At 55.7% G+C, this 11,365-nt stretch overlaps 1 protein-coding gene across 1 annotated transcript in view; it reads right to left on the bottom strand.

Moving 5' to 3' along the window:
- Nucleotides 1–11,144, bottom strand: part of LOC122547560 (mucin-5AC-like) — a 30,687-nt gene extending 19,543 nt beyond the window's left edge. The window contains exons 1-6 of the mRNA XM_043686178.1: nucleotides 10,832–11,144; nucleotides 9,910–10,025; nucleotides 7,175–7,325; nucleotides 6,105–6,220; nucleotides 3,535–3,685; nucleotides 950–1,071 (exon numbers count right to left, since the gene is read on the bottom strand). Coding sequence (XP_043542113.1) covers nucleotides 950–1,071; nucleotides 3,535–3,685; nucleotides 6,105–6,220; nucleotides 7,175–7,325; nucleotides 9,910–9,981 — 612 coding nt within the window. The 5' untranslated portion in view covers nucleotides 9,982–10,025; nucleotides 10,832–11,144. The remainder of the gene's footprint in view (nucleotides 1–949; nucleotides 1,072–3,534; nucleotides 3,686–6,104; nucleotides 6,221–7,174; nucleotides 7,326–9,909; nucleotides 10,026–10,831) is intronic.
- Nucleotides 11,145–11,365: the final 221 nt, after the last annotated feature.

Raw genomic sequence — 11,365 nt, 5'->3', positions numbered from 1 at the left:
TACCTGCTGGGACACAGGGAACAGGAGCGTCACTCTCTACCTGCTGGGACACAGGGAACAGGAGCGTCACTCTCTACCTGCTGGGACACAGGGAACAGGAGCGTCACTCTCTACCTGCTGGGACACAGGGAACAGGAGCGTCACTCTCTACCTGCTGGGACACAGGGAACAGGAGCGTCACTCTCTACCTGCTGGGACACAGGGAACAGGAGCGTCACTCTCTACCTGCTGGGACACAGGGAACAGGAGCGTCACTCTCTACCTGCTGGGACACAGGGAACAGGAGCGTCACTCTCTACCTGCTGGGACATGGGGAACAGGAGCGTCACTCTCTACCTGCTGGGACATGGGGAACAGGAGCGTCACTCTCTACCTGCTGGGACATGGGGAACAGGAGCGTCACTCTCTACCTGCTGGGACATGGGGAACAGGAGCGTCACTCTCTACCTGCTGGGACATGGGGAACAGGAGCGTCACTCTCTACCTGCTGGGACATGGGGAACAGGAGCGTCACTCTCTACCTGCTGGGACACGGGGAACAGGAGCGTCACTCTCTACCTGCTGGGACACGGGGAACAGGAGCGTCACTCTCTACCTGCTGGGACACGGGGAACAGGAACGTTGCTCTCTACCTGCTGGGACACGGGGAACAGGAGCGTCACTCTCTATCTGCTGGGACACGGGGAACAGGAACGTCGCTCTCTACCTGCTGGACACGGGGAACAGGAACGTCGCTCTCTACCTGCTGGGACACGGGGAACAGGAGCATCATTCTCTACCTGCTGGGGATCAGGGACAGGAGCATCACTCTCTACCTGGGATATGGGCAACAGGAGCATCATTCTCTACCTGCTGGGACACGGGGAACAGGAGTGTCACTCGCTACCTGCTGGGGAATGTGAACAGGAGCATGGCTCTCTTCATTCCTCATTCCCCCGTAACACCTCACCTGCTCCAACATTCCCAGTTGCCCGCTGGTGGTGAGGGGAAGCATGTCCTTCTCTCCACCACTGCCACTCTTGCTCCCCTCCTCTATCTTTACGCTTGGTTCTGAGTCAGACCATGTCCTCACTGTCGACAAGAGTGTAGAAAACAACAGGTCAGAGTGCACAGAGTCAACGCTTCATAGAGAAAACATGAAAGAAAAATCATCCCTTCACAAAACAACACATACCCTGACCAATAAAACGCGTGCCCATTGAAATCCTCCCTCTGCTGGGGAGAAACCCCATCCAGCTGACAATAGCCTCCCTCATCCCACAGCTCCTTCCCGACACAGCCCCTACCTTGCTGACCTTACGTCCATCATCTCCCTGAACCTTCAGAGCTCATTGACCACAGGACACACCAACTGGCCCTGTCCTGAACTGAACTGCAGGACCAAGACAGCCAGACGAAAGCCTGCGGTCCTTTCAGGCAGATACGTTCGTCACAGAACACAATAACAACGCTCGGGCCACAGATGACTCTCGTGTCCCCAAAAGAGGGCAGGCGAGCTGGGTGGGAGAAGAATGGGACTTGAGGGAAGCAGTGGAGACCAGCAGGGGTCTAGCTAAGCCAGACCGAGTCCGCACCCTCACTGATAGGGAAAACTCCCTCTACACTGTCCTCCCCCATCCCAGGGACAGGGACAGCACGGGGTCAGATACAGAGTAAAACTCCCTCTACACTGTCCTCCCCCATCCCAGGGACAGGGACAGCACGGGGTTAGATACAGAGTGCCGAGGTGTATAATGGAGTGGGTGCAGCCTGGGAGCTGAGTGAGGAGCAGGATCCTTACCACAGCCACTGCGTTACTCTCTAAGAGCTCCATCGGAGACATGGCTGTCACGTAGGCAATGTTTGCAAAGACGTAGACAAACGTGACCAGTGGAATGGAGATGAAGATCGCTCGAGGGAGATTCCTGCAAGGGAGAGGCAGAGCACAAGAGAGTTACAAACATTGAGGTTGTGGTGTGGCCGAGAGAGAGAGCGAGAGACAGAGACAGAGCGAGAGCGAGAGCGATAGAGAGAGAAGAAAAGAGAGACAGCCACTGAGAAAAGAGAGCGACAGAAAATATTGCCATGATTAGTAGACAGTTCCTCCTGCAGTTTTGTATATGGTTATCTTTATCCCTCAGTCAGAGAGCCACAGAGTCCTGCAGCACGGAGAGCAGGCCATTCAGCCCAATCTGGTCCGTGCTGACCAAAATCTCCATCGACACTAACCCCATTTCTCTGCACTTGGCCCATATCCTTCTAATCCTTTCCGATCCATGTATTTGTCCAAATGTCCTTTTAAATGCTGTTAATGTACCCGCCTCAACCACCTCCATATGCGTACCACCCTCTGTGTAAAAAAGTTGCCCCTCAGGTTCCCTTTTATTCTTTCCCCTCTAACCTTCAACTGATGCCTCGATTCCCCAACCCTGGGAAAAAGACTGAGTGCATTCACCCTCTCCATGCCTCTCATGATCTTATACACGTCTGTAAGGTCCCCCTCACTCTCCTACGCTCTAAAGAAAAAAGTCCTCATGTGCCCAACCTCTCCCTGTAGCTCAGACCGTTGAGTCCTGGCAACATCCTTGTAAATTTTGTCTGCACTCTTTCCAGTTTAATAACATCCTTCCTATAACAAGGTGACCAAAACTGAACACAATACTGCCGAGTGCGGCCTCACCAACGTCCTGTAGAACTGCAACAGAACTTCCCAACTTCTATACTCATTGCCCTGACTGATGAAGGCCAGTTTGCCAAAAGCCTTCTTCACTGCCCTGTCTACCTGGGACTCCACTTTCAGAGAACTGTACACCTGAACTCCAAGGTCCCTCTGTTCCACTCGTGACCATAAAACTCCTGCCTTGATTTGCCTTTCCAAAATGCGAGCCCTCACACTTATTGATATTAAACTCCCTTTGCCATTTCTCGGCCCACTACCCCAGCTGACCAAGGTCCTGCTGCAATTCCTGAGGACCTTCCTCACTCTCCATGATCCCTCCTATTTCAGTGTCATCAGCAAACTTACTCATCAATCCTTGTACATCCCAAATCATTGATCCAGATAACAAACAGTAATGGGCCCAGCACCGACCCCTGAGGGACTCCACTAGTCACAGGCCTCCAGTCCGACCAGCTTCCTACCATCGAGCCAATCGTGTATCCAGTTTGCTCGGTCACCCTGGATTCCATGCGATCTAACCTTCCAGAGCAGCCTACCATGTGGAACCTTATCAAAATCCTTACTGAGATCCATATAGACGACATCTACCACCCTGCCCTGGTCAACCTTCCTGGTCACTTCATCAAAGAACTCGAACAAATTTGTGAGGCGTGATCTCCCACACACAAAGCCGTGCTGACTACTCCTAATCAAACCCTGTCTTTCCAAATGCATGGATATCTTATCCTTCAGCATCTTCTCCAGTAACTTGTCTACCACAGATGTTAGGCTGACTGGCCTGTAGTTCCCAGGCTTTTCTTTGCTGCCCTTCTTCAATAAGGGCACAGCGTTCACCTCAGTCCTAATCCTGCCCACTTCCTCCTTACAGACTCTACCTTCCACACAGGGCTCCAATTCTGGGTCTGGCAAGATGCTTCCAACAGAACATTCCTTGGGAATAGACCTTTCGGTGTCAGAACTGGGATCACAGCCGCTATCACTCTCCACCTGCTGGGAAGTGGGAGCTGGACCTTCACTTTTTACCTGCTGGGAAAGGAGAAGGGGGATGTCACTTTCTGCTGGTAAAGTGAAATATCACTCTCTACCTGCTGGGACATGGGGAACAGAAGCGTCACTCTCTACCTGCTGGGACACGGGGAACAGGAGGGTCACTCTCTACCTGCTGGGACACAGGAATAGGAGCGTCACTCTCTACCTGCTGGGACACGGGAACAGGAGCGTCACTCTCTACCTGCTGGGACACGGGGAACAGGAGCGTCACTCTCTACCTGCTGGGACACAGGAACAGGAGCGTCACACTACCTGCTGGGACACAGGAACAGGAGCGTCACTCTCTACCTGCTGGGACACGGGGAACAGAAGCGTCACACGCTACCTGCTGGGACACGGGGAACAGAAGCGTCACACTCTACCTGCTGGAACACGGGAACAGGAGCGTCACTCTCTACCTGCTAGGACACAGGAACAGGAGCGTCACTTTACCTGCTGGGACATGGGGAACAGAATCGTCACACTCTACCTGCTGGGACACGGGGAACAGGAGCGTCACTCACTACCTGCTGGGACACGGGGAACAGGAGCGTCACTCTCTACCTGCTGGGACACGGGGAACAGGAGCGTCACTCTCTACCTGCTGGGACACGGGGAACAGGAGCGTCACTCTCTACCTGCTGGGACACGGGGAACAGGAGCGTCACTCTCTACCTGCTGGGAAACGGGGAACAGAAGCGTCACACTCTACCTGCTGGGACACGGGGAACAGGAGCGTCACTCTCTACCTGCTGGGACACAGGAACAGGAGTGTCACTCTACCTGCTGGGACATGGGGAACAGGAGCGTCACTCGCTACCTGCTGGGACACAGGAACAGGAGCGTCATTCTCTACCTGCTGGGACACGGGGAACAGGAGCGTCACACACTACCTGCTGGGACACAGGAACAGGAGCGTCACTCTCTACCTGCTGGGACACGGGGAACAGGAGCGTCACTCTCTACCTGCTAGGACACGGGGAACAGGAGCGTCACTCTCTACCTGCTGGGACACGGGGAACAGAAGCGTCACTCTCTACCTGCTGGGACACAGGAACAGGAGCGTCACTCTCTACCTGCTGGGACACAGGGAACAGGAGCGTCAACACACTACCTGCTGGGACACAGGAACAGGAGCGTCACTCTCTACCTGCTGGGACACGGGGAACAGAAGCGTCACTCTCTGCCTGCTGGGACACGGGGAACAGGAGAGTCACTCTCTACTTGCTGGGACACGGGGAACAGGAGCATCACTCTCTACCTGCTGGGACAAAGGATTAAGGTGCATCACCCATTACCTGCTGGGACACAGGGAACAGGAGCGTCACTCTCTACCTGCTGGGACACAGGGAACAGGAGTATCACTCTCTACCTACTGGGACACAGTGAACAGGAGCGTCACTCTCTACCTGCTGGGACACGGGGAACAGGAGCGTCATTCTCTACCTGTTGGGACACGGGGAACAGGAGCGTCACTCTCTACCTGCTGGGACACGAGGAACAGGAGCGTCACTCTCTACCTGCTGGGACACGGGGAACAGGAGCATCACTCTCTACCTGCTGGGACACGGGGAACAGGAGTGTCACTCTCTACCTGCTGGGACACAGGATTAAGGTGCGTCACCCATTACCTGCTGGGACACAGGGAACAGGAGCGTCACTCTCTACCTGCTGGGACACAGGGAACAGGAGAGTTACTCTCTACCTACTGGGACACAGGGAACAGGAGTGTCACTCTCTACCTGCTGGGACACAGGGAACAGGAGTGTCACTCTCTACCTGCTGGGACACAGGGAACAGGAGCATCACTCTCTACCTGTTGGGCAACGGGAACAGGAGAATCACTCTCTATCTGCTGGGACACGGGGAACAGGAGCGTCACTCTCTACCTGCTGGGAAAGGGGAATAAGACAGTCACTCCCGACCTGCTGGGAAAGGGGAAAAGGAGCATCACTCACTACCTATTTAACCACTGCTACAAAGGGATCTGAAGCTTTGTGCTCATCGGGACTGAATTCAAGAATCAAACTTTCGGAAAAGCTTTGGGAGGCTGGAGTGATGCTGAGGCCCATACTGGGCAAGAAGGGCACATTTCCTCTGTTAAAAGGGGCATTAGTAAACCAGATGATGGGGGTGTGAGGAGGAGTTGTCTGTAAACCACAATCGATGACAGTTGTCACGGTCCCATGACCGAGACCAGCTTCCAGTTCCTTATTGAACCACCAAATGTACATTTTCTCAGATATCGTGTCACAGTTTGAACCTGTGATTCCCGATCTGTATTGTGACCAGGTCACTTTGTTCCCTGTATACTGGCAAACCAGATTGTCAGTCCCTTCAGGACCCTCCCCGTCCCCCTTCAGCCCTGTGATAGATCCCCAGCTCTTCTGAATGCAGCATCTTCCTTGTTCCTCACCTGGTGCAATGTCTCCACATCCCTGCTGGGGGAGCTGGGCTGGGAGCTCTCCATTCCAGCGCTCCCACTCTCCTCCAGCTTCACTGTGCTCAGGTCAACTGTGAGTGATGGCTTCTCTGGGAACAGAGTCCAGTAAACACCGGTCAGCGCAGAAGGACAGAAAGAGCGAGAGATGACAGAGAGTCGCAGGGAGAGAGAGAGAGAGACAGAGAAGCACAGAGAGAGACACACACAGAGAAAAAAATGCAGAGAGAGAGAGAGACACACACATATACAGAGACACACACACACAGAGTGAGACACAGAGAGAGACACACACACACACTGACAGAAAGACTCCTGAAAACACTTCACCCTAACACCACCCTTCTCCTTGAGAGATCTTCTCACCCCAACACGAACACTCCCTCACTCTCAGGAACGCTCCTCACTGACTGCTCTCAATTATTGCTGGCAGCATCTCCTCCCTCGAGGAAGCCCTGTCCACTCTCTGCCTGACCCTCTGTCACCTCCTCCACTGGCGGCCTTCCCTCCCTCAAACTGACACATGGCTCCGCTAACAGTCCCGAGGTTGTGAGGTTCTGCTGCTGCCCAGTTTGGTGCCTGCTGAAGCAGCACTTCTGTCCATTCTTCTGTCGCTCCCCGTCCCGATACTGTTCCGTGTCCACGTTGGATTCCATTCCGCTGCCCCGTCCGCCGTCTCTACCCTTAAAAACCATGTCCTGCACAACTGTGTCACTGTCGGCCCAGCTGCTGGACTCTGCCACTCTCGCTGGGACAGATCGCCACAGACAGACCCACTGAGACACTGCACATGGCCTCATCAGGACCCCTCGCCTTACTGCCTTCCTCTGATGCCATCCACACTATGGGCATGGTATCCAAAGCACAGAGGTCAGGATCCAGAGAGTCCACGTCGGCATTGACCCAGCTCAGCCCAGTCTGAAACTCACCCATACTTGCCAGCTGTCTTCCCTTCCCCCCCCACCTCCATCCCCGCCACCCAGCCCCACACCACCATCCACGCTCCCAAACCTGCCCAGCTCAGGCAAAGAACACTCACTCCCTACCTCGGTCGCGGGCCTGCAGTCTCCACGGCAAGGAGGTATTTTCAAGGCACGATTCTTCAGGAGGAGACGCCTCGCACCCAGAAAAGGGCTCACAGCTGCTGTCACTCTCGGCCTGTTGGTAATGGAGAGGAGAAACCTCACTCTCTACCTGCTGGGAAACAGGGAACAGGAGCGTCACACTCTACCTGCTGGGACACGGGGAACAGGAGCGTCACACTCTACCTGCTGGGACACGGGGAACAGGAGCGTCACACACTACTTGCTGGGACACGGGGAAGAGGAGCGTCTCTCTCTACCTGCTGGGACACGGGGAACAGGAGCGTCACACTCTACCTGCTGGGACACGGGGAACAGGAGCGTCACACTCTACCTGCTGGGACACGGGGAACAGGAGCGTCACACTCTACCTGCTGGGACACGGGGAACAGGAGCGTCACACTCTACCTGCTGGGACACGGGGAACAGGAGCGTCACACTCTACCTGCTGGGACACGGGGAACAGGAGCGTCACACTCTACCTGCTGGGACACGGGGAACAGGAGCGTCACACTCTACCTGCTGGGACACGGGGAACAGGAGCGTCACACTCTACCTGCTGGGACACGGGGAACAGGAGCGTCACACTCTACCTGCTGGGACACGGGGAACAGGAGCGTCACACTCTACCTGCTGGGACACGGGGAACAGGAGCGTCACACTCTACCTGCTGGGACACGGGGAACAGGAGCGTCACACTCTACCTGCTGGGACACGGGGAACAGGAGCGTCACACTCTACCTGCTGGGACACGGGGAACAGGAGCGTCACACTCTACCTGCTGGGACACGGGGAACAGGAGCGTCACACTCTACCTGCTGGGACACGGGGAACAGGAGCGTCACACTCTACCTGCTGGGACACGGGGAACAGGAGCGTCACACTCTACCTGCTGGGACACGGGGAACAGGAGCGTCACACTCTACCTGCTGGGACACGGGGAACAGGAGCGTCACACTCTACCTGCTGGGACACGGGGAACAGGAGCGTCACACTCTACCTGCTGGGACACGGGGAACAGGAGCGTCACACTCTACCTGCTGGGACACGGGGAACAGGAGCGTCACACTCTACCTGCTGGGACACGGGGAACAGGAGCGTCACACTCTACCTGCTGGGACACGGGGAACAGGAGCGTCACACTCTACCTGCTGGGACACGGGGAACAGGAGCGTCACACTCTACCTGCTGGGACACGGGGAACAGGAGCGTCACACTCTACCTGCTGGGACACGGGGAACAGGAGCGTCACACTCTACCTGCTGGGACACGGGGAACAGGAGCGTCACACTCTACCTGCTGGGACACGGGGAACAGGAGCGTCACACTCTACCTGCTGGGACACGGGGAACAGGAGCGTCACACTCTACCTGCTGGGACACGGGGAACAGGAGCGTCACACTCTACCTGCTGGGACACGGGGAACAGGAGCGTCACACTCTACCTGCTGGGACACGGGGAACAGGAGCGTCACACTCTACCTGCTGGGACACGGGGAACAGGAGCGTCACACTCTACCTGCTGGGACACGGGGAACAGGAGCGTCACACTCTACCTGCTGGGACACGGGGAACAGGAGCGTCACACTCTACCTGCTGGGACACGGGGAACAGGAGCGTCACACTCTACCTGCTGGGACACGGGGAACAGGAGCGTCACACTCTACCTGCTGGGACACGGGGAACAGGAGCGTCACACTCTACCTGCTGGGACACGGGGAACAGGAGCGTCACACTCTACCTGCTGGGACACGGGGAACAGGAGCGTCACACTCTACCTGCTGGGACACGGGGAACAGGAGCGTCACACTCTACCTGCTGGGACACGGGGAACAGGAGCGTCACACTCTACCTGCTGGGACACGGGGAACAGGAGCGTCACACTCTACCTGCTGGGACACGGGGAACAGGAGCGTCACACTCTACGGAACAGGAGCGTCACTCTCTACCTGCTGGGACACAGGAACAGGAGCGTCACTCTCTATCTGGTGGGACACAGGAACAGGAGCGTCACTCTCTATCTGGTGGGACACAGGAACAGGAGCGTCACTCTCTATCTGGTGGGACACAGGAACAGGAGCGTCACTCTCTATCTGGTGGGACACAGGAACAGGAGCGTCACTCTCTATCTGGTGGGACACAGGAACAGGAGCGTCACTCTCTATCTGGTGGGACACAGGAACAGGAGCGTCACTCTCTATCTGGTGGGACACAGGAACAGGAGCGTCACTCTCTATCTGGTGGGACACAGGAACAGGAGCGTCACTCTCTATCTGGTGGGACACAGGAACAGGAGCGTCACTCTCTATCTGGTGGGACACAGGAACAGGAGCGTCACTCTCTATCTGGTGGGACACAGGAACAGGAGCGTCACTCTCTATCTGGTGGGACACAGGAACAGGAGCGTCACTCTCTATCTGGTGGGACACAGGAACAGGAGCGTCACTCTCTATCTGGTGGGACACAGGAACAGGAGCGTCACTCTCTATCTGGTGGGACACAGGAACAGGAGCGTCACTCTCTATCTGGTGGGACACAGGAACAGGAGCGTCACTCTCTACCTGCTGGGACACAGGAACATCACTATTTGGCACGGAACGGCAACATTCATATTTCTGGTGCTCTTCCCTTTCTGCTTGCTTCCCCTCAGTGTCTCCTGCTTTAAACGCCACCACGGTTCACTCCTGCCCCTTTCCTCACCTGCTCGGCCACTTGCAGCAGCCTTCTGGGTAAGCCGGACTGTGAACTCTCCACACCATTGCTGTCATTCATCTCCAGTTTCACTGCGACCAGGTGAATGGATGGCGATATCCTCTCTGAGAATATACCCCGGGGAGAAAGGTCAGAACAGACAGCGAGACATGGCTTTCCCCATAACCTCTCCAATCGGAGAGGAATTTTACCTTGATGATGATGAATCCCCTCCTTGGCTAAGAAATCAACTCCTCCCTCGCACTCCAATGTTCTCATATTTGTGGGTGATTCCACTCTCGCTCCCCTTCCCTCACCAAAAAGTTCTCCTGCCCAATCAAAGAAAGCCTCACTTTTTCACGAACTCCCTCCCTTACCAACCTGCTCCTCCCTCGCCCTTGCTTATTCCCTTCTCACTCGCTTCCTCACCGACTCCCCTCCCCCCCCACATGTCAGACTGGCAGACACACGTGGTGATGCTCACATGTGGACACACAGGCACCAGGATGTGCATGCAAACACAAACACACACAGAGGCAGATGCACACACGCGTGCACAGACACACACACACACAGATGCACACGAGCGCACACGCTCACAGACTCAGATGCGCACACTCACAGACACACACACACAGACATGGACATGTGCGTATACACAGACACACGCACATACAGATGCATGCACGCACACATGCTCACAGACACACGCACAGTCACAGACACACACATGCAGACATGGACACACAAGCACAGACATGCATACACAGACATATACGCGCCCAGTCACAGATATACACACACACACACTCACACGGATACACACATGCAGACATGGACACGGGTGCACACACAGACACACACGCACACACAGAGCCACAGCTGGCCCTGCACGTCTATGCCCGTCCTGCAGCAATAGCTAAGCACGCACCCTGACTGAAACTGCTGTCGATGATCCTGTAGACTTTGTATGGCTGGAAGTGGTTGAGCTGGGAGCGTTCTGGGACCTCCACAAAATCACTGCTTTTGTGGAGCGCGCATCGCAGCCTCGATTTCCAGGTGCGGGGATTCAGGCTCCGCCAATCCCGGCACGGCCCCTTGAACCTGGCCCAGGCCTGGACAGAGAGAGCTCGGGCTGTTAGTGCAGAGACCGAGACAGACCAATGCCCGATACATACACTGTCCTCCCCATCAAACACTCCCAGGGACAGGGACAGCACGGGGTTAGATACAGAGTAAAGCTCTCTCTACACTGTCCCCCCCCCATCCCAGGGACAGGGACAGCACGGGGTTAGATTCAGAGTAAAGCTCTCTCTACACTGTCTCCCCATCAAACACTCCCCAGGGACAGGGACAGCACAGGGTTAGATACAGAGTAAAGCTCCCTCTACACTGTCCCCCCATCAAACACTCCCAGGGACAGGGACAGCACGGGGTTAGATACAGAGTAAAGCTTCCTCTACAC

Source organism: Chiloscyllium plagiosum, unplaced genomic scaffold (assembly GCF_004010195.1).
Source record: "Chiloscyllium plagiosum isolate BGI_BamShark_2017 unplaced genomic scaffold, ASM401019v2 scaf_9451, whole genome shotgun sequence".
NCBI classification, from domain to species: Eukaryota; Metazoa; Chordata; class Chondrichthyes; order Orectolobiformes; family Hemiscylliidae; genus Chiloscyllium; species Chiloscyllium plagiosum.
Note: the sequence above shows the minus strand (reverse complement) of the source record. Positions and strands in the feature narration are given on the sequence as shown.